This window comes from Eptatretus burgeri, chromosome 16 (assembly GCF_056783735.1).
Source record: "Eptatretus burgeri isolate ZD-2024b chromosome 16, Ebu_testis_v1, whole genome shotgun sequence".
Classification (NCBI taxonomy): Eukaryota; Metazoa; Chordata; class Myxini; order Myxiniformes; family Myxinidae; genus Eptatretus; species Eptatretus burgeri.
In genome coordinates, this window is record NC_140976.1 from 66,243,370 (window position 1) to 66,267,192 (window position 23,823).

At 42.8% G+C, this 23,823-nt stretch overlaps 1 protein-coding gene and 1 long non-coding RNA gene across 2 annotated transcripts in view; one reads left to right on the forward strand and one right to left on the reverse strand.

The window, feature by feature from the left end:
• Nucleotides 1-23,823, reverse strand: part of LOC147011247 (dynein axonemal heavy chain 10-like) — a 147,580-nt gene that overhangs the window by 12,315 nt on the left and 111,442 nt on the right. Inside the window, exons 36-46 of the mRNA XM_085859696.1 lie at nucleotides 23,610-23,781; nucleotides 23,216-23,419; nucleotides 23,049-23,129; nucleotides 22,741-22,938; nucleotides 22,329-22,490; nucleotides 21,660-21,834; nucleotides 3,460-3,641; nucleotides 2,983-3,119; nucleotides 2,662-2,876; nucleotides 1,894-2,115; nucleotides 682-829 (exon numbers count right to left, since the gene is read on the reverse strand). Of these exons, the coding sequence (XP_085715822.1) occupies nucleotides 682-829; nucleotides 1,894-2,115; nucleotides 2,662-2,876; nucleotides 2,983-3,119; nucleotides 3,460-3,641; nucleotides 21,660-21,834; nucleotides 22,329-22,490; nucleotides 22,741-22,938; nucleotides 23,049-23,129; nucleotides 23,216-23,419; nucleotides 23,610-23,781 (1,896 nt within the window). The remainder of the gene's footprint in view (nucleotides 1-681; nucleotides 830-1,893; nucleotides 2,116-2,661; nucleotides 2,877-2,982; nucleotides 3,120-3,459; nucleotides 3,642-21,659; nucleotides 21,835-22,328; nucleotides 22,491-22,740; nucleotides 22,939-23,048; nucleotides 23,130-23,215; nucleotides 23,420-23,609; nucleotides 23,782-23,823) is intronic.
• LOC147011248 (uncharacterized) lies at nucleotides 5,023-8,304 on the forward strand. Its single transcript, XR_015052425.1, has 3 exons — nucleotides 5,023-7,261; nucleotides 7,960-8,043; nucleotides 8,137-8,304. It is a non-coding gene; the product is annotated as an uncharacterized LOC147011248 (long non-coding RNA).

The window sequence follows — 23,823 nt, forward strand, 5'->3', positions numbered from 1 at the left end:
TCGCTTAACCCTGCTTTTCTCTTGGCGAGCGCATGGTAACAATGCAATTTAATTTCAGCAACCTGAAAATAAGGTTTACTTTCACCTTTGAGGGCCCAAAGTATATACCTTCTTCTTCTTCTTCTTCTTCTTCTTCTTCTTCTTCTTCTTCTTCTTCTTCTTCTTCTTCTTCTTCTTCTTCTTCTTCTTCTTCTTCTTCTTCTTCTTCTTCTTCTTCTTCTTCTTCTTTTCAGAATCATGTTTCAAGGAGCAAGTTGTAATGTTATGCTGTTCTTGTTGAACCTGATCCAGCCTCTTAATTGTCTGAAATTCTGACAACGGTGTCGATCTGCATTGCGTTTCTACTGAGGCAGTACTTTGTGGACTGTTGTACAGTTTTTAGTCGACACTCCAAACAATTTACTTTTCCATGCTTCCCCTTTGCCTCATGCACAGAAATCGTTTTACCATTGAGGATGATTTCCCTTACTCCATGCTCCAGCTCACATTTTATACATTCTGTTGGTTTGAAAATTAGCCTGGCCAATGCAGACTGTACTTGATTGTAGCACATTTGCCACAAATAATACTACAATCAATACTATCATAAATATTGCCAATATTCTCTTGAAATCCCCCTTGGAACTTCATCTCAATGTTGCTTTCAGCTCTCCCAAATCCAAGTCCTGAGAGAATACCTGCCTTTAGGTTATTGTTTGCTTCCCGACAAAGGATCCATTGCAGAGCTTGCTGCTGAGGGTCAATGCAAAGGGGAACGCGGCTTCCGTACGCTACCAGCGCACCATTTTGCCTGGACAGCTCATCCGGAGGAAGGCCTTGTGATACCCACCTAGAGCAGGAACAAAAAGGAGAGGGAAAAAAGCAACCAACTTTTGTTTGTGTGATGGATTTTCACATTTCACAAAAACAGGAAAAACTAGAGGGGGAGCACTCGGGAGAGTGCAAAACCTCCGCTGCCAATACTGCTGGGTCACTCAAGTGAACCTTATATCTTATTCATTAAATATGATGTCAACAGTGCTGACAGAGTTATAGTTCTTTTCTCCAACATTTTAAAGTGATTTTTAAATCACTTAAAACCTGTAAAAATGCAAAAATAAAAATTCGAAATTTTGTTGAAAAAAAAGTTGCAAAAATTTTTTTTTCTCTAACAATTTTTTTTGGGGGGGGATTGGAAATCACTTAACACATGTAGAAATGCAAAAAAAAAATTTTTCTTTTAGAGGTGGGGGGGTTGGAAATCACTTAAAACGTAAAAATGCAAAAAAAAATAAAAAAATTTTCTCAAACAATTTTGGGGGAAGGGGTTGGAAATCACTTAAAATATGTAGAAATGCAAAAAAAAAATTTTCTCCAACATTTTTTTTGGGGGGGGGTTGGAAATCACTTAACACATGTAGAAATGCAAAAAAAAAACTTCTCTTTTTTTGGGTGGGGGTAACAATTTTTTTTTGGGGGGGGTGGTGGTTGGAAATCACTTAAAACATGTAGAAATGTAAAAAAAAAAATTCTCTAACAATTTTTTTGGGGGAGGGGTTGGAAATCATTTAAAACGTAGAAATGCAAAAAAAAAAATTCTCTATTTTTGGGGGGGGGGTAAAAAAAAAATTTGGGGGGGGAGGTTGGAAATCACTTAAAACATATAGAAATGCAAATTTTTTTTTTTTATTTTCTCAATTTTTTTTGGGGGGGGGGGACCAAGTCCAAAATTTAATGGCATGATCCTTGGACCATACCTAACCCTTCCCCCCCCACCAAGTTTCGTCGAAATCCGTCGAGGAGTTTTTCTGTAATACTGTACACAAACAAACAAACAAGCAAACAGAAAGGGGTGAAAACAGTAACCTCCATCCATCTTCGAAGATGGCGGAGGTTAAAAATTTGATGCCAAACCTGGCAGTCTCCACATTGTCGGAAAGCAAAGTCTCTGGCTGAAAAGGCTGACTAAATGGGATTCTTCTGGACTCAGCATCGTTTTCCCACTCCCTGGACATTTTGCTTCGGAACTCCCAGGTGAACGGTCCCTGATAGGCGATGAAAGCAGCCGTGAGCAGGCAGTTGCCGACGAGGAGGCGTTGCCGGGTGCACTGCTCCTCGAGTTCTTTGTGCCATCTGCCACAGTACAAAATGGAGCAGAATGCTTTTGAACACCCATTGTGAAAGGAAGCAAAGTGATAACAACTCAGAGAAGTGCATGGGTCACTGCCATCATCCTAACCTAAAGTGCTCTTAGCCAAGTCTAAGTCTAACCCACCATTAAGGGCATGATCCAATAACTTGAGGAAGACATAAAAAGAGAAATGCATTTGAAAATGTTAACAGTTATGAACAAGAACGGCACTTGGAAGAGTACATACCTCCACCAGGCTGAACAGTGTACAATTTTATCCCACTGATATTGTGCTAAATGTCATTTTTGATCCAATTTCTCAATGATGAAGAATCACTTCGAATATTAAAAAAAAAAATTGAGAATCCGGATCTTCACCAAAATCTAATCAATTCGTCCTTATCACACTTCCAACCAATCCACCGAGTTTTGTCCGAATCAGTCTGTAACCTTTTGAGATATCCTGCTCACAGACAAATCGGAGTGAAAACATAACCTCCATCCACCTTCAATGACGAAGGTAAAAACAATGGCTTTGTACAACTTCCCTTGCATTTTCTGAACTGAGGCCAGAAAAGAGTTTTTCCGCAGCATCAAGACGCGTCTCCATCAACTGCGTTTCTTCCTTCAGTCGCACCTCCTCTTTCAATGCTATCTCATAACGATCACCCATACGGTCCTGCTCCGTCTGCAGCATGTCCACCGTTATCTGTATGCTCTCGAGCTGCTGTCCACTCCGCTTGTATTCTCTCTCGAGCCATGCCATCTGTCCACATGCAAAAGGCCATGCGAGTTGCAGGCATCACAGAGTGTCGATTAATTTTGTGAATACAGACATTTTGCATGATTGCATGTGTGTGTGTCCTTATCACCTTGTCTCTTTTTGGTTTGATCTCCTTTGAAAGGTCGCAGTAGGCCACGACCGCCTCCACAAACCGCAGCATACCAGCACCAGCCTTGCTGATGGATGCCATATCCTTGGCAGTTGTACCAAGCTTGTCTAGCACACCTACATCCAGTTGGAAATCCAAGCACAGCACAGGAATTTCACTATTTAGTCTCCTGGAGGTATACTTTGTCTTCAATTAGATTAACTTGAAATTATCATGAACCCTCCCCCCCAAAAAAATAAAAAACATCCACCTGACTTCAAACCTGTCTTTTCAGAAAGGTTTCTCGAATAAGTAACCTCATAAAGATTTAAGGAGCAAATTCTTCCTTGAAATCAAACACATTTGAAACCAGTTTTCCAAAGTTGTGAAGAATAAAATTAGTTTCCCTTTTTAATGATAATGCAGAATGAAAATTGTGATTAAACCAATTAAATTGGGGCTTGGGAATGTTTTCACCTTTCACGACCTTGACTTGGTTCTGTGTGATGGAGTCACAATCCATGTCCACGAGCAAGCGCAGAAAGTTTGGCTCGGCCATCATGGCCTTTGCCGCCTTCCAGTTGACCTCACGATATCCACGGATTACCATGATGCTCTCACATATCATCTGCACTTGCCTTGGTGGTTTAGCAAAGGATCTGCAAAGGCAGAGGATGTGATCAAATCAGCCATTCTGTTTTGTCATTTTTCTTTAGCCAGCAGTGTTTTGAAGGCACTTTCATTACATTTGCCACATCACTGCTGCATGGGTTCAAGCATGGTGATAACTAGTGCATATCAAAGTTCAAAAAGAGAAGTGGAATGTTTATATGCAATCACCCGAAATGGATGGATGAGATTGTTGTTACAGATTTTAATTGTTGTTGCTCCTGGCTCCTCTTGGGCCACACAAGCAGTCAGAAACTTTTTCCGTTGCTGAGAATTATCCCTGGACAGGTTGCTACTCAATTTCAGGGTGCTGCTGATTTTGCCCTTCACCAGGTTGCTGGTAGGGAATAGTCCACTCTCCAAAAGGTACTGTGGGGCCTTTAACATCCACCAGTGCTTATGCCAACAGACAGAACAGCCTCCTTTGAAGGACATTACACTCTTTGATGCAGTAACCTGCCAAGGAATCACCAGGGCGAACATTTTTAGTCAGGCTGAGCTTCAAGTCAAGATTCAACAGTTTAAAGGCAGGTGCGCTACCTCTGAGCTATCCTTTTCAGCCGAAGAGCCTCAGTACTCCCTCTTTACTTCGAAGATCATAGCGCACCACTTCGCATTTTTGATTCATTATGCATTCACAGCTGAAGGCCGGAGGCATGACATTTTCGCTCTGTCCGTCCGTATGTTATCGGATTTTTGTTTTCACAATAACCTGTGAACAAATGAAGGAATTTCAATCAAACTTGGCAGAAGCATGAACTGTCGCTGGATGGCGTTTAGAGTTTGGGTTCAAAAGGTCAAAGGTCTCAGGTTTAATCCCATTAATTGAGAATATTTATTGGCACAATAACTTGTGAACCGCGAAAGGGACTTTACTCAAACTTGGTAGAAGTATGGACTATAAAACAAAGATGAACCAAGTCATTTTTGGCTTGAACAGCTCAAAGGTCATATCTCCCCTTCTCTGGTTTAAAAAACCCCATAAGTGCTCTCTACTGGAATTCGACTGGCTAGGTTTTTCCAGATCAGGGAGATGTGCCCTTTGAAAATAATCTTGCGGACCATAGCTTGAGTTAGAAGTATCTGAAATTCTGTCTCTGTCTGTCTGTCTGTCTGTCTGTCTGTCTGTCTGTCTGTCTGTCTGTCTGTCTGTCTGTCTGTCTGTCTGTCTCTCTCTCTCTCTCTCTCTCTCTCTCTCTCTCTCTCTCTCTCTCTCTCTCTCTCTCTCTCTACCTCTCTTAAATCTCTTAAATCTCTTAAAATGAGATCAAACCTAACAGTGGGTTGATATCTAATGCTTGGGGAGGCATATCCATTGACACATTCACCTAAAATTATATTTACCTTCGCATTCTGCGAAAGGTTATGTTTTGGTCGCTGTGTATTTATTTATTTGTGAATATGTGTGTTGGTTTGCTATTCGCATAACTCAGAAAGTATTAAACCGAATTGCATGAAATTTGGTGGGATGATTCGTGAGTATCCAAGGACGATTTGATTAGATTTTGGGAGTGATTGGGTCAAAGGTCAAGGTCAAGGTCATGAAAAGGTCAAAAACACTCTTTTGAGCATAACTTCCTTCATAATACAGCTATCGACATGCAACCACTGCCATATTGTTCCATGACGAGATACCTTTCGGATATGTAGTGTCGGATTTGACGTAACGTCATCGGAAGTGCGTCTAAATGACGTCACAAGATGACGTAAATTTTCAATTTTCGATCTCATCAGTTTTGATCATACCGTTTTGTAGGACTTACCTTAAGGACGTCACACACCAAATTTGACTTCGATCGGACTGACCGTTATGACGTCATTGACGTTTGAACATGACGTTTTTCAATTGTGGCTAAAATGTCCTGATATTTTACATTCAAATATCTATATAATTTATAAAGCAAAGTCTCCCAAATCCAGGCATTAGGATCAGTACCAAAATATCTGTTTAATGATGTACAGGTTTTGCCAATTAACTCTGTAGTCAAGGTCAAGGTCACACTCAAGGTCAAAATATACTTGTAGGCATAGCTTCAGATCTTATAAAGCTATTGACATGAAACCAACGTTAAAACGTTCAGTGAACTCCGAGCTTTCAGAATGGTAGTCCCCGATTGGACGTGACGTCCCCGGAAGTGCGTCAAAATGACGTCAAAAGATGACGTCATTTTTCAACTTTTTAATTTTTCAGTGTTTCTCATTCCATTTTGTTGGACTCCCTTCAAGGAGGTTACACACCAAATTTGACATCAATCGGACTGACGGTTGTGACGGCATGGACGTTTTAAAATGACGTTTTTCAAATGTGCCCGGAAAAAAGTTGCGGCGGCGAAGGTATGCGCTCTACTGAGTGCCCGTTCTAGTTTTAGTTTGTTTTTGAGTTTGTTTCAGATGTTCCTCTTGACAGAACTTTCTTCTCAATCACCTGAATCCTTAATATAATAAAGAGGTCACCAAGGTCATCAGCTTCCTTATAGTGTTCATTTGTTGCAATTTCCTGACATCGGTTTTAGCTTCTTAGGTGTTAGTAGAGGATAAATGGGGTTTCTGGGACTTCCATTCAAATGAATGGTGAAAAAGGGAAAAACTTTCTGACTCAATCTCCAAAAGCCCAAAATAGGAGACTCATTTTCTCCCCACCTATCCCCTTCCCTCCCACACAAGCAAATGTAAATTGAGATCGATTTCCTCCCCCTCCCATACAAGCAAATGTAAAATTGAGACTTACTGATCAAAGCACTTCTTCCCTTTCATATTTTCATTCCACTGAAAGAGCGAACCAACGTATATATGTCCATATTCTACTTCAGGGAATAACTTAATTTTCCTATTACATTCGTCACCATCGAATATATTCACTTTATCTCTTCAAGCATGAAAGAAAAGGTTATTCCTCCTTCGGTTTTGTAAAATGGGGAAGTGCTTTTAAGAGCACAGTCGTGCTGTGAAAATGAGGAAGTATTCTGTACCCATGTCTCTCATGGTTATATCTTAAATCATCAGAACACTAACAGAACAAGGTTTAGCTAAATACAGCTTTTAAACGTAGGTTTTATCAAAATCATTCAAAGCAAGATGTTTCATTTTCATGGTAAAATGAGTCAGTTTGAAGTCAGCCAAGCTGCCTCGCCCGAACCAAGCCAAAAAAATTCCGAAGTCATTTCCTATGTGGGACACACCCTGAAAAACACCATTGTTCTGTAATTTCCCATTACGTCATCAAGTTGCTTATTTAAACCAACTTGTGTGCCGAGCGTGTTTTATTTCGAATATGAAGCGTTCGGATTATTACTACAACCTTGCAGATCAATCGTTTTCACAAGATGACAGGTGACATTCTCAACCCAATTCATGATTTGTTGTTTAAAACAGAATTAAATCACTATACAACCAATAATTATTGTATGTTTTTTTCTAACAGGTTGTCCCCAATAAGAACATCGTTGATAACTGATGATGAAAATGATTTATTTGAATTACACGATGAGTGGATAAAAATGAACGACTTCCTTGAAGACATTTGTTCGTTTTGAAATGAACTGAATGATATTTCTCTTGGATGGCAAGAAATTCTCTCACGTCCTTTGATCTTGAATGACCCGAGTCCAAGGTGAGAAATTATCGCTCTGTCTCTGTCTCCGTGTGTGTGTGTGTATTTCTGTTTGTGCATGTGTGTGTGTATATCTTTGTGTGATATATATATATATATATATATATATATATATATATATATATATATATATATGTGCATGTGTGGTGTGTTTGTGTGTGTATTTGTGTGTATATATATGTGTGTATATGTGTAGCCTGGTGTTGGCGCAGTGGTTAGGGCAGCGGCTTGGGATCCAAAAGGTCCTGAGTTCAAGCCCCGTTGGGCCACTGAATTAATACACCAGGGGATTGACTCAGCCTGTCATCCTTCCGAGGTCGGCGAAATGAGTACCAGTGTACTGGGCCAGTGTATACCCCGGTTAAAATAGGTGTACCATATCCCTGTGTTGTAAGAGGCGACCAGGGTTGCGTCAGGAGGGGCATCCGGCGTAAAACATGTGCCAAATCACTATGCAGATCATACGGATGATCCGTTGTGGCGACCCCAAACGGGAGCAGCCGAAAGAAGAAGATATGTGTGTATATGTGTGTGCATGTGTGTGTGTGCCTGTGTGTGTGTGTGTGTGTGTGTGTGTGTGTGTGTGTGTGTGTGTGTGTGTGTGTGTGTGTGTGTGTGTGTGTGTGTGTGTGTGTGTGTGTGTCTCTGTCTCTGTCTCTGTCTTTGACTCATTTTATTTTTTTTATTTTGTTTTTAAGTTTAAACAGTTTTTAAGTCTGGATGAACCAAACACACAACTTAATCTTCTGGAGGAATCTGACACGACACTCTATCTTCTGGAGGTAAATGTTATATTTATTATAATTATTTTATTAATATCATAATGTAATCATCTTTATATACCCTAATTGTTCTTCACTCTTTGTTTTGAACAGAATATGTTGATCGAGTTTCAAAACCAAAACAAACCATCAGACTGCTGCAAAAGAAGATTTTGTTCAATGTTATTACTTTTGTTTAATTTCAATGCTTTCCTTATAATTATCTGATTTTGAATTACACGAAAAGAATAAAGGAGATGTAAAGGAGAAAGGGGGAGGTGGGGGGAAGGTGCGCTCCCCCAATGACCCACCACCCCCCCTCATCCCTCTCCTCTCCCCGTGTGTGTGTGGGGAAGGGTGGGGGGTGGTGGGTAAAAGGTGGGGGTGCACAGGGGGTGGTGCTTATGTGGGTGGGTGGGGCTTGTGTGGGTGGGTGGAGCTTGTGTGGGTGGGTGGGGTTTGTGTGGGTGGGTGGGGCTTGTGTGGGTGGAGCTTGTGTGGGGTTGGGCTTGTGTGTGTGGAGTTTATGTGTATGGGATTTGTGTGGGTGGGTGGGGTTTGTGTGGGTGGAGCTTGTGTGGATGGGTGGGGCTTGTGTGGGTGGAGCTTGTGTGTATGGGGTTTGTGTGGGTGGAGCAAATTTCTTTCATTAAATAAACATGGTGTGTGTGGGGAACTAATTAACTAAGCACTAATTATGTGGATATGATGGATGTGGATGTGGCTTATATAGGTGGTGTTTGCGTGGGTGGTATTTGCGTGGGTGGAGCTTGTATGGGTGGGGCTTGTGTGGGTGTGGCTTGTGTGGGTGTGGGGATTGTGTGGATGCGGCTTTTGGATGTGGGGCTTTTGTGGGTGGAGCTTGTGTGTGTGTGGCTTGTGTGGGTGGAATTAAAAAGGGGTGGTGTCCAAAAATTTTTTTTTTCAATTTATTTTTGTCTTGTAATTCCTGTGAATAAAATGAACCTAAAATCTCTTCCCCCTTTAAATCACATAATTTGTAAGTCCAAGGGTTTTTTTCAATCGATCCTTGTCTTTTGTAATACCTGTGAATAAAATGAACCTAAAATCTCTTCCCCTTCTAAATAATATACCTTATAAGTCCAAGGAACTGTATCTATTACATCAACGATTTAAAAAAGTTCATTTGTCCATCGCTTAATATAACCTTTTTCAAAATGAGATTTCCACCTGTATATTCTTACTATATCACCAACTTTGAACTTAGGCTTTCGAACATTAATCTCTTTTTCATATTCTAGTTTTGTTAATGTTTCTGATGGTTTAGTATTCATTGAGGTGTGAATCGTATCATTATACTTATCTACAATGTCCTGAATTAAAGATAACCATTGTTGAGAACCGAGTTGAGTGAATTTTTTATATAGTCTCTCTTTTAAAGTGCGATTGAATCGCTCAATCACAACCACTTTTCCTTTATTAAAGGTGCTGTATAATATAATGTTATTATTTTAAAGAAAATTCATAAATGTTTTGTTGGCGAACTCTGTACCCTCATCAGTCCACAATTTTTTTTTAGGTTTTCTCTTACTTTTATTGAATATCTGTTGGAAAGCTAACATAAGGGTATTACCTGTTTTTTTTTCAAAGGGACAACCCACGCATATCTACTCAAATCAATAACGGATAAAGCATACTTGTACCCCTTATCATACTTGAGTTCAATCAAATCAGTGGACCAGATATAATCAACTTCCTTGGAATAAACCTTCCTTCTCTGAAACTTTGGGATTATTGGTTTATGTAATTCATCAGCTAATTGCTCTTCAATCTTAATGACATCATTAGAGCCTATAAGTTTTTTTGAATTTCCAAGCCCAAGTTTCAATTTAGCACTGAACATCTTCTTCACGATGAACCTATCAATTTTTTCTCTCAAGGTTGGATTTTGTATCAGAGACAAATTATACAACATTTCTCCATCGGCTTCATGTTTTTCTTTCAATGTTGTGCTATTTACATAATCAATATCGTGCCTCATGCACACTTCATCAACCCCATTGATAGGTTTTCTCCACGGTTTAGGATTGTCATCCTCATCTAATCTTTTATTCAAGTTTGTTCTCGGACCACAGAAAGAATACCCTGGTAGATGTAATTCCCCTGGTATTCCAGTAGTTGTAAATTTACTTCCTGATAAAAACTTTTGCATATCTCCCCCACATTTGTGTTTGGAGATGAATTTACTATTTTTAGAGCCACACACCGAACATATGCCTTTTTGTATAACCCTGTTATTTTTACTTTTAAAATATGGTATATTTTTAGTATTAGTTTTCTTTTTACATTTGAAACAATAACTCATTTATTTATGAGAAAAATTCCGACAGAGTGCGAAAACTTTTTTAGTTTCCAACATGCACATTTGAATCTTAATTTTAAAAACATAAAGAATCCTGAGAAATGTCTTCACTCTCTCCTCCATTTATTTAAGAAAAAACAAGTGAAATCCTTCAATACAGCGCGTGTGGTGAAGCAAATGAGTACACTAATGTTAAAATATGCAATTAATGCTTTTTCTGTTTAAAAACAATTAAAAAGCGGACTTAATATTTGAAATGTAAAAATCTTGTTATTATTGTGATAAGTACCTTTATATATAACAGAAGGAATGAAATCGTTCGATACAGCGTGGCAGGAGGCCACAAAATAATGATGTAAAATAAGAAGAACTTAGCTTTCAGCGTTCGGCGATCGGCGTGAAATGCGATGGTGGGCGGAAATGACGTCTTTCGGCGCGAAATGCAATGGTCGGCGGAAATGACGTCTTTCGGAGCGAAATGCGATGGTGGGCGGAAATGACGTCTTTCGGTCGTTCGTGCATGAGAGGGTGCGTTTCTTGTTTTTTTTTTTTCCGTGAAGCAATAAATTCAATGGTTTTCACATATATAACACATTAGTTTCACAAATTTCCATTGAAATACTCGGGTATTTCCGTCAATTGTCGCCATTTCGGGACATTTCAAACTCGGTGCAATTGTAAAAATGTAAAACTTTAATCAAAGTCAATTACACCAACATCATCAATAATATAATCTTTTCCTTCTTTCTCTTCTTTATCTCCACTTTCTCGTTTAAATCTTCTCCCTGAAACTGATGTTAATACTCTTGATGCAAATATTTCTAATAGACTTGCCAATTCTTTGTTTTCCTCCTCAGTGCGTTGAGATTGATTTATTTTCTGTAATACCTTCGATCTTTTAAAAAATCTCACTGGTTTCCATATTTTTATATTTATTTATTCTCTCACTTTCCTCCCTCTCCCTTGCCTCCTTCTCTCTCTTCTCCCTCGTCTCCTTCTCTCTCTTCTCCCTTGCCTCTCTCTCTTCTCCCTTGCCTCTCTCTTCTCCCTTACCTCTCTCTCTCTCTCTCTTCTCCCTTGCCTCTCTCTCTCTCTCTCTCTTCTCCCTTGCCTCTCTCTCTCTCTCTCTCTCTCTCTCTCTCTCTCTCTCTCTCTCTCTCTCTCTCTCTCTCTCTCTCTCTCTCTCTCTCTCTCTCTCTCCCCCCCTCTCTCTCCCGCTCTTCCTCTCTTCCTTCTTTCTCTTCTCCTTCTCCTCCTTCTCTCTCTTCTCCTTCTCCTCCTTCTCTCTTGTGTCAGTTTCTTCAACTCCTTCCTCATCCCTTACTATCCTTGAATCACTTTCACCCCATAGAATATCATACATATATTCATCAGGATTTCTTGTTATTCCTTTTTTTTTACAACAGGAAGCCAATAAAATTTCTTCTGAATTTCAAAAAGAGCCTTGCGTTTTCTTAACTTAAAATTTTTTTCATTATTTAACATTTTAATTAAATCCAAAGTTGTTGGTTTATTAACATCAGTATAAAGACAATCTTTAATTGAAAATACATCATTCTTATGTTGTAGAACATATTTATTAAAATACCGAATACCCTTTTCTTGAAGGTATGCTTGTACACAGAAAGGATAATTTTATTGAAGCCTCCTTGCTGTCATTTATGTATTAGAAATATATGACAGATTAATATAATGACAGGAAATACCTCCCCATCTTCCCATCGTTAAATCATTTTGTATTTCCTTAAAATATATATATATATATATATATATATATGTATATATGTATGTATGTATGTATGTATGTATGTATATATGTATATATGTGTATATATATGTATATATGTGTATATATATGTATATATATATATATATATATATATATATATATATATATATATATATATATATATATATATATATATATATATATATATATATATATATATATATATATATATATATATATATATATATATATATATATATATATATATATATATATATATATATATATATATATATATATATATAACCGGGCGTAGTGGCGTGCGCCTGTAATCCGGCTACTTGGAGGCTTGGGTTGGAGGATCGCTTGAGGACAGGGGCTCTGCACTGGACAGGGTGTGGAGCAGCCCGGAATCATGGCGAAACCCAAATCCTGATCCCTGTGTCGTAAGAGGCGACCAGGGTTGCGTCAGGAAGGGCATCCGGCGTAAAACCTGTGCCAAATCAGTATGCGGATCATAATGGATGATCCGCTGTGGCGACCCCCTAACGGGAGCAGCCGAAAGACGAACAACATATATATATATATATATATATATATATATATATATATATATATATATATATATATATATATATATATATATATATAATCCTGTTCTTTGTGTTTTCATGATATAAACTATGGCAAAACCATTATTGATTTTACCCTTATTAAATTCTTTTATTTGTTGTTTGCTAATCGTGCTTCCACAAAACTCATTCTCGGCACTAAGTGGATAATATTCTTCCTTTACAAGACTGATTTAATTGTTCCAGGTGTTCTAGGTCAATTTTAAATGACCAATTATACCCTAAATCATTCATATCATATCCCCATTGTTTTTTTCTCATACAAACGATATGCCTTTCTTTATAAAATTTTATTTTAATTGGAACTGTGAATTCTGTGTGACCTGGAGATAAAATCAACACTTCTGTATCTTTGGAATACACAGCCGTTTTATTGAAGGATATATATATATATATATATATATATATATATATATATATATATATATATATATATATATATATATATATATATATATCCTCAAATGTCAACAGGGATGTTGACCAGCTCCCACATTTGCGAGGCGTTGAGCCGTCGGTTTGGGTTCGCAGCGAACTGTGATCTGGTGCAGGCCCAGCTCCAGCACCGCAGATTAAAGCCAGGTGAGACAGTGCAGGAGCTGGCACAGGACATTTACCAATCAGTCAGGATCGCGTATCGGGACCTTACAGTGGAGGCATGGGACAGACTGGCACTAGAGAAATTTTTAGCTGCTCTTCCTGACCTTGAGGTCCGAGCGCGAGTGGAGCTTCAGGATCCACCCACCGTTCACCGAGCGGCTGAGTGCGCAGCCAGGCTGGCCTCGTGGAGGCGGCCGGGTCGGGTGCCAGAGAGGCCATCGGTGACGGTCCGACAGGCGGAGATTCAGGGTCAAGGAGAGGGGCTGGGAGAAATTGGCATTACCCAAATGTTACAGGAAATTTGCCAGAAACTGTCAAGTTTGATAAGAGGTAATTCGGTAGTTGGTGCGCCAAAGCGGCGGGGTCCAGCCCAGCCAATAGAGCAATTGGATTATGGCCGAGGGGGTCCGGAACCGGAAGAGACATTACACCGATACCCACGGGGGCCTTTTATGGGGAGTTGTTTCCGGTGCGGGCGAAGAAGACACATGCAACGATATTGCCGGTACCCGGCGATGGAGAGACCCTCCAATAGACTTTCAAGCCCAGAGAGGATGAATCCTCCTGCTGAACCGCCAGGTCTATCCGAGGTGCCCTTACCTAGGTCGAGTCCGGAGATCACTGTCGGGGTCGCGGAAACTATATCGGGCTGAGCATACAGGGCCATGCTTGGCTGGTGAGATTGTGGCGAAGTGCCCTCCCTTGGTGAAAATAGTGAATTGTGGGAAAATTGGTGTGGGGAATTTGCGGGTAAGGGTAAAGATAGAGGGAGAGTTTTGTGAAGCAGTGGTGGACACGGGTGCAAGTGATACCGTTATAAGCCCGCTCGTGTTGGACCAAAGTGTTGGAGGTTGGGGCAAAATCGATAGACTAGCAGGACACAGTCTCCAACTGGCGACGGGAGCAACGACGCCGATAATGGGTCGTGGGGTTGTGAGGATGGAGTTGGCAGCCTAGAGGTCGATGCGGTGGTGTGGGTGGCAGAAGTGTGTGACCGATGCCTTCTGGGGTTGAGTTTCCTTGTGGAACATGACTGCCAACTAGACCTGGGGCAGGGTCACATGTGGCTAGGGACTGAAAAGCTACGGTTGGAGGGACTGGGGGAAGTCGAGGAGGCGCAGGGGGCGCGACTGTAGATGTCGCGCACCGTGACCGTGGCCCCCAGGTCTGAGACCGTGGTGTTGGCCCGGATATCGGCAAGAACCAATCACGTGGGCCAGCTCAGGATGGTGGAGCTGTGGAGCTTGGGGGAAACTGCAGGATTGATGGTGGGTCGTACACTCGTGGATACACATCAGCCCATGGTAGTGGTTCGGTTGCTCAACCTGTCTGACAGCCCTCACACAGTGAGGGGCGGAGCTGTTATAGCAAAGTGTAGCAGTGTAGTGGAGATCACCAGAGGGGATGGAACCACAGACTCGCCAGGTCAGCCGGAGTCGGGGCAAAATTTTGGAAAAACAAATTGGCCAGAGGGAGTAAGGGACATGGTAAACCGAGCAGAACAGGGGTTAACAGTGGACCAGGTAAGGTCATTGCACAATTTGGTTGGTGCTAATGTGGATGTATTCTCTCTCTCTCTCTCCCGAGGATTTTGGACGCACGAGTCTAGTCAGGCACCAAATTGACACTGGCGAGGCTCGACCTGTTCGACAGCCTGCACGACGGCTACCTCTTGCAAAGAGGAATGAGGCTGAAAAACAGGTGGAAAAGATGAAGGAGGCTAGAATTATTGAGCCCTCGGTAAGTCCTTGGGTGTCACCCATTGTGTTGGTGAGAAAGAAGGACAGGACCATTCGGTTCTGTGTGGATTATCGCCAGCTCAATCAAGTGACGCTCAAGGACTCGTATCCCCTGCCACGTATTGATGATACACTCGATGCCATTTCCGGCTCAAAATGGTTCACTACATTGGATTTGAAGAGTGGCTACTGGCAGGTGGAAATGGACCAACAAGGGAGAGAGAAAACAGCATTTACCACAGGGAAGGGCCTCTGGCAGTTTGTCGTCATGCCTTTTGGATTGTGCAATGCCCCCGCCACATTTGAACGTCTGATGGAACGCGTTTTGATTGGGCTGCCATGGCAAACATGCCTGATCTATTTAGACGACGTTCTTGTCCACGCTCCCACATTTGAGCAGGCTGCCAAAAATTTGGTGGAGGTTTTCAGGCGATTGAGGGGGGCTAGGTTAAAACTGAACCCTGGGAAATGCGAATTTTTTAGGAAAGAGGTCGTTTATCTGGGTCACGTGGTGAATGAGAGCGGTGTGGCCACAGACCCAATGAAGGCAGCGGCAGTAAAAGAGTGGCCCACCCCCAGAAATGTAAGAGAGGTCAGAGGATTTTTGGGCCTCTGTTCTTACTATAGGAAATTTGTGGAAAATTTTGCAAGTATTGCAAGACCATTGCACCAATTGACAGAGAAGGGAGCTAAATTTGTGTGGTCAGAAAACTGCACCAAAGCATTCAATCACCTAAAACAACGTCTGATAGAAGCCCCAGTTTTGGCGTATCCGGCCGAGACTGGCCAGTTCATCCTTGACACGGATGCTAGTCAGGGAGGATTGGGGGCGCTCCTGTCTCAAGTCCAACAAGGTGTCGAACGAGTGATTGCCTATTATAGTAGGGCTCTGTCAAAGCCCGAGCGAAATTATTGTGTCACTCGCAAAGAATTATTGGCCTTGCTGTCTGCAGTTGGACACTTTCATCCTTACCTGTACGGGAGGGAGTTAGTGATCCGGGTTGATCATGCCTCCTTGCAATGGCTTCTTCGGTTCAAGGAGCCGGAGGGCCAAATTGCAAGGTGGCTTGAGAAACTGCAGCAGTACAATTTTGTTGTGCAACATCGGCCCGGCAAAACACATGCCAACGCAGATGCTCTCTCTCGGCGACCTTGTTGGCAGCACCAATGCAAATTTTGTGAACGTCAAGAGAATAGGGATTTGATTGGGCAGGAACAAATTGATGCATGCCTATGTGCCGCCCGAGTAACCCGTCGGACTCTGCCACAACCACCTCCTGAATTTGGTAGTGTCGACTGGAAAAAGGAACAGAAGGAGGACCCTGTTTTGGGCCACCTCTGCTAGAGGGTGGAAAACGGCCTGCGTGGGAAGAAATTGCTTCGCTTGGAGTGCAGGTGAAGGCGTATTGGGCACAATGGCAGATGCTCCAGCTGAAGGATGACATTTTGTACCGGGAGTGGGAATTACCAACGAGTGGAAATGCTTCCAGGTTGTTGGTGGTACCTTCGAAATTGAGAGAACAGGTGATGGGGCTTGTACATGGAACACGAACGATGGGACACTTAGGTGTAACCAAAACACTAGCGAAATTGAGGCAGAGATTCTATTGGGTGAACTCGGGCAGCGACATCCAAAAATGGGTACGTTGGTGCGACCTCTGCCGGGGGAAGAAAACACCACCATGCGCACGTAAGGCCCCCCTCCAAATTTATAATGTAGGAGCACCACTTGAGAGGGTAGCGGTTGATGTGGTCGGGCCCCTACCCACCACCCACCGAGGCAACAAGTATATTCTGGTGGCAATGGACTACTTTACCAGATGGCCGGAGGCCTATGCATTGCCCAATCAGGAAGCACGGCTGGTTGCCCAAGCACTAGTGGAGGGATTCTTCACCCGTTTTGGAACTCCGAGGGAGCTGCACACAGACCAGGGCCGGAACTTTGAGTCTGAACTCCTACGTTCAGTGTGCGAGCTCCTCCAAATTCACAAGACTCGGACAACTCCTCGAAGGCCACAGTCGGATGGGATGGTGGAGAGGTTTAATAAAACTCTGCTCACCCAGTTAGCTCTCTTTACCTCCCAGAATCAGCAGGACTGGGACGAACATCTCCCCTTTGTCCTGATGGCATACAGGACTGCGCAGCATGAGGCCACGCGCTGCACCCCTGCCTTGCTGATGTTTGGTCGGGAGATGCGGGTCCCTGTTGATTTGTGGCAGGACGTGACACCTGAAACCCCAACATGGACTTCGGCGGAGGGTTATGCTTCCAAAATGCGTAAGAGCATAGAGAAAGCTCATGACTTTGCGAGGGAGCGAATAGGTTTGGCTTCCTCGCGTGCTAAATTGAGGTATGACTCTCGGACACGCGTCCCCCGATTCCTCCCTGGAGACCTCATTTGGCTCTTCCGGCCACAGAGGAGGAAGGGTGTGTGCCCGAAACTCACCCCCCCCCTGGAAGGGCCCCGGTGTGATACTCCGACAGGTAACCGATGTAGTTTTTAAAATCCAGATGGGCCGCCACGCACTCCCACAGATCGTCCATTGTGACCGATTGAGCTCTTACATGGGTCGGGATATTCCGGATTGGATAGAGCGTGTGAGGGGAAGATTGGCCGCTTCTGTGCGGGAGCTTGGGCCCGGGCAGCCTCCTGCCCCATGTGCTGAAGGTGAGAGTTTGTAAGTTCTGCTGGGTTTTGGAGTGACAATAGGGACAGTGGGTAATTGGTAACAAAGCGGGCACGAGTGGCTGTCCAATGGCTGGTGCGTAGATCGGGTGAGGAAAAGTGCTGTGTGAGTTGTTTCAAGTTAAGAAGTGAAATGTATGGTGCACACGTTGATTTTTTATTGGACATGGTGTGGTAACGGGGAAGGTCATGGTCGGTGAGTGTTAGAAATGCAGGTGTCACATGTAAGGCCGATGAGGTGGGGGAGTCATGTGGGTTTTGTGGATGGGGATGATGTGCTTGTCCACAGGGATTGCTGAGGCTCACGGTGAGCGGGAATTGCGACCCCCTTCAAGGAGATTCACCCCTGGTGGCTAATGGTGACAGTGTCTGGAGGCAACTGGGAGAGGGTCTGGTTGGGCAACCAAGGCAGGTAGGACCTTGGCGACCCAGGAAGGCCAGAGGAGCCAGTGAGACCCCTTCCAGTGTGTTGTACGGGATTAGAGCTGATGGTTACCAGGGGGGGTGGGAATCAAAGGGAGCGGGGCGGAGAAACGTCTGGGTTGGACTAAAGCTTACCTGTGGGCATGGTTGCACCTGAGATGCCCCCATCATCTTGTGGTAACCCACCCCACGGCCATGACGGGATTCAGCCTGCATCATTAAAATGGGGACCATGACCTAGAAATGTGATGATGACCATGGTGTGAGTGTTGTGAAGATGTGTGAGTCCCACTCGATCCCGCACAACTTGACATGTGCAGCAAGGGCATGATGTCCGCATAATTTTGGGGCAAGCAAATTTGAAAATTGGCTCCCCAGGTAACGCTGGGTCTATTAGCATCCACTGGGGGATGCGGTCAAGTGTAAATATTCCGTGAATAGTGTTGTTAAGGCTTAGAGTAGGAATGTAAAGTATAAGTGTTGTGTTTTTGTGGAACCTTTTGTTTCCCCTCCCCAGATCACTGGAAGAGTGTTGGGCAAGAGCGATGATCCAGAGGATGGAGTGCAACTTCGCTCAGTGCTCTCATGTGATAAAATAAAATGAAAAAAAAATAAAAATGAATGATTGTTTAGGCGAGGATAAGGCCATAAGGGGGTAGTACATTAAGCAGGATAGGTAAGTTAGCTGCGGCTCGCTGCCCATTGCCCCTCCTACTTTATTTCGTTAGGTTAATTAGGTGTGAGTCAGTAAGTGTTAAGGCTGGTACGGTAACGCCTGTGATATACCTTGCAGGAGCTGCGGTACCAGAGGAGGGGGCAGTGTTACGTTTGAGGGGGGTATGCATTCAAAGGGTAATTAGGATGTTTAATTAGGTATGCCATGCTGTTCGAGTTTACAAGGATCTCGATGTAATAAGTAGCAATTCAGTGGTGATAAGTTGTCTAGTAAATGTCCATTTCTTTAAGGGGGAAATGATAATTGTCACGTAATTAGACAGGGAGACAGGATAGTGTAAGTGTGTCTGTGTAAACCCTTTTAGAATTCCCTGGAGGCTTGCCGTGACGTCACAGGACAGTGCTGCGGATGGCTCCGCCCCGTGATCACGATTGGCGGAAGGCGACGGCGGAGGGCCAATAAAAACGGCTGGATTGGAAGTGACGAGGACTCGAGGATAAAAAAGGCTTTGTTCGGGGAAAAGGCGAGGAGGAAGAAGATCGGTACAGAAAAACTGTTTTGGTGGAGGTTGTTGTGCTGGGAGCGTGCTGTGTTGTTGCGCTGATTCGATCCTGGTTTTCATCGTGTCTCGATGCCTTGCTGTGCTTCGTGCTTCAGCTCGGTTGGCTCTGGGGTTCTGCTGGCTCTGAGTACGGGGTCGAACAGCGGGCGGACCTGCCTCCCTCTCCTGCTCGCAACTTGGCGCCAGAACTGGTTCCCTGGCGGCTGTGAGCAGACTTGGGCCGACACTAGGAGGTCGACAGTACCACGGTGTCTCCTGCCCCTGACGAGCGCAACGCCAGCTCGTCTGGCGCCAATCCAGGGACTGTTGCATCCGCACCACGGGCCAGCCTGACCACCAGGACCAGCTACGTTTTGTGTGTGTGTGTGTGTGTGTGTGTGTGTGTGTGTGTGTGTGTGCCTGGCGCCTTAGAGGGTTTGAGATTTGTATATTCATTGGAATTGTCTGTGTTTTCCCCACGCCCGAACCCACACCACCATCCCGTCGAATCGCCCCGGATCCCTCCTCTTGCCGAGTCTTATTATTTCTGGTTAGAGAAATAAACATCATTAACTCAGTGAAAAGCGATTCGTGTCACCTTCCTCGTCCCGTTTGCGGCAGAGCGATAAGAACCGCCATCTTTGGGTTGTAAAGGATAAACCGCCTCCATCGTTTTGCCTCATTCTACGTTGGCGGGACTGTTCAAGTCCCGTGAACGTCACAGTATATATATATATATATATATATATATATATATATATATATATATATATATATATATATATATATATATATATATATATATATATAGTGATAAATCACTTCATCTCACCAAGTCATTCGTGTCAGTTGGGCTTGGATAATTTATTAATTTATAAGCATTTTTCAGATTAATATTCTTTGCTATACCATATTTCTGTCGTTCAGCCTGTGCCTTTGTGTAATAATTTGATAAATCAATATCCAGCTATTGGGACACACCAAAGATAGAACAATCTTTACCAACATAAGACATTTATATTCAATTAAAAATAATGTCATTAAAATTTTTATTTTTGTTGAGTTGAAATAACACAAATAGACATAATTGACCACAACACTTGGAATTTAATTCCTGGACTTGAAATGTTTGATAAACACAATTCTGTAAGAATTTTATTACTCCAACAGATGGTGGAAGACCAAAACTATCAAAATAATATTTGTCTTGACAATTGAAAATACGAACCCAATGAGAACCGTTCCCATTATTATCATTATTAAGAGAAGTTTATCATTTCATTTCTGCTCAACAAAGACACTTAAACCAAGAACCAAGTTCCAAAGTAATCTTTGTGAATATACTCAATGTTGATGAATGTAATAGGAAAATTAAGTTATTCCCTGAAGTAGAACATGGACAAATATACGTTGGTTCGCTTTTTGAGTGGAATGAATATATGAAAGGGAAAGAAGTGCTTTAATCAGTAAGTCTCAATTTTACATTTGCTTGGATGGGAGGGGGGAGAAAATCAGTTTCAATTTTACATTTGCTTGTATGGGAGGGAAAGGGATAGGTGGGGAGAAAATAAGTGTCCTATTTTGGGCTTTTGGGGCTTGAGTCAGAAAGATTTTCCCTTCCCCCCCCCCTATTCATTTGAATGGAAGTCCCAGAAATCCCATTTATCCTCTACTGGTGTTTGTATCTTGTTTTGGTCTGGCAGGATGGCCCTGAGGTATACACACTCACCTCTAATCTGTCTAGCATGAGTTTGATTCCTGACCCAGCTATAAACTGACAGCCAAGTGTTTCAAAGGCAGGGTGAGTCATCAATGTGTGCCGTCCCTCAGATGGACATTAAACGAGCGTTCCATCTGCCGGCATTTGTTGGTGGACATTAAGATCCCATGGTGTCATTCGTGAAGAGTAGGAAAGCTATCTCCAGCACCATTGCCAAATTCAAAATTCGTGTTCTAACTAGTCAAATGTCAGGCCTGGCCAACCAGTTCGTGAAGACTCGGGCCAAGCTTCCCTCAGGCGAACCCACAAGAAAGGTGGGTTAATGGTGGCCATTAAAGAAGAAGGTGGTTGTATCTTGTTTTTCTGTCCAGCAGGTACTTCGTCATGTTACTGATCCTGCATGAAGTCAGGTGGTACAGATACTTTGCAGAGTAATGCTGCTTTGCCGTAATTGCAAAGTTTGAATTTATTTGGAGGTAATACAGACCCAAGTGATTTCTGCTACTTGGCAGGCAACATGGGATATCCCACACTCCCTTAATATTTTGGTTAAACCCCTGCACTGACCTTATCTCAGTCACATCTGACTTCTCAAAATTCTGCAAAGCAAGTCGAGCAGTCACCAACGCAGGCAGAGCTACAGACAGAGCTTTTTCAGCTGCATGCTTTTCCATGGCTATAACACCATTTTGTTCTTCCATCTCCTGGGCCTTTCTCCGAGCCAAAGCTGTTTTTGCATCCACTGTGTCAACAACAAAGTTGTTTAATTAACCATCAACGTGCAGCATGCATCAGGAAATACAAGGTGAGGCTTTGTGACTCAAGTGTCTGAGAAGTCATCAATAAGTCATAACGCAAGAACCATAATTCCTTTTATGGAGCGGTCGGTCATGACGTTTCTGCAACTGCAAAAGAACCAATTCCAAACCGGTTAGCATTCTGACAAAGGATACTTTAGCTTGGGGCAATGTGATATATTTTATATGCTGTGTGAGCAGTTACTGGCAGATGGGACACCCAAAGGACCAAAGGCCTGTGAAGCACCAGGATGACAGTTTATAGTCTGGTAAAGAATCTAACCAAGACGAGACTGCTCAAAGGTGAGTGCCCTAGCTCTGAACTATCCTGTGAACCCTTTTGCAGTAATATTACAAACAAACGAATGATTAAAAAAGGTAGCATAGAGGACATCTAGATGTTTAATGACCAGATATGGATATTATAAGTGGATCTTACCAGTCTCTTTGTTGATTGCAATCTCCTCGAGTAGAGTTCTGCAAGCTTTTGCCTTCTCAGCCAGCTCATGCTTCTGCTCATCAAGTTTTTCACTGAGTTCATTCAATTCCTCCGAAGCTTCCTGCAGCTTCCTTAGGCCTCCCTCAAGCCGTGTGCATTGTCCTGATGGTAAAGACCCTCTTTAATTTCCTTGCTTGCAGGGTCACTATTCCTAATATTAGTGGTCCAGAGATTAAGCGTCTTGAGGAGCATCAGACAACTGCCAGTGGCTTGAGGGTTCACGTAGGATAGGGAGGCTATCAATAACCACAGAAAATATTACAAACATAAACGGAAATAAGAAAGAGAGGGAGGATAAATGAAAACAAATACACTGTAATCATATTGCACAGGAGAGAAAGGACAACCTTACCCTGAATTAGCTGATTCTTCTCCTGGAGTAAGTGCAAGTAAGTGTTTAAGCAATCTAAATAGTTTTGGGGAGTCACATGGTTAAATCGATGTAACTGTTGCTCAAAAAGAAGGCTGTTTTGCTCCACACAATGGTAAACCATGGCAGCGTGCTGCACGACTTCCGGCATGAGGTCTTCCTGAACCATCCCACTGTCTCCTAGAACAGAAGGAGCAGGCAGAAGATTGAGACAACAAAATGCTTTCCTTCTCTCCCTGACACCTTACAAGAATGGGAATTCACAACCTCACCAAGGACAGCAAATTTACCGAGAAAGGATTGTGCCACTTGGAGCAAAGCTTCATGGGGCCAAGGCAAGAACCAATCAATCCCAGTGTTGTTCACCAGACCTGAAAGAAAGAATATAAATATTCTCAGTGCATTTGCATTGTGGTTGAATTGCTGGAAAGAATAAATTTCAAGTTGTGCAGTTGACCTGGGAAGGAGCGACATCGTAATCTGAGCAGGTCTCCCGCCGGAGACGTCGTGAACACCACATGAAGATTGTCACGGCATCTCCTCATGAAAAACTGCCACACTTCCTTCTTTCTGACACCGACGCCTGCATCGCCGGCCTCTTCTCGCAGCTCATTCAGCGCAATCTCCAGTTCTTCCTCTGAAAATAGTGCTGGCACATTTCCTGGCACAACATCATAAAGGTGGAAAAAATAAAAAAAATAAAAAGAAGAAAAAAACAAGGTTTGTCACCGAGAGCATTTGGAAACTAGAGGGCTTCCAAGTTACTCGATAACAGCATATTGTTGATGGTTTCCTTGTGTTGAACCTTGAACATTTAAGCACTGTGAAAGAAGATTGTCACATCTCCATACCCGTTGTCAGCATATTGTTGACATGCTCCAAAAATCCTTCCTCGATAATGAAGGAGTCGTTGATTAAGAAAACTGTTGGCTTGTTATCCACCCCGAGTTGCAGATACAACTTCTTCAGGTCTTCTCGAAATACCCGCTCGCAGTACCCTCGGCTTAATGGTAACTCAAAGACCTGTTTGTGGGAAGACGCCTTGAGTAAAAAATTTGTAAATTG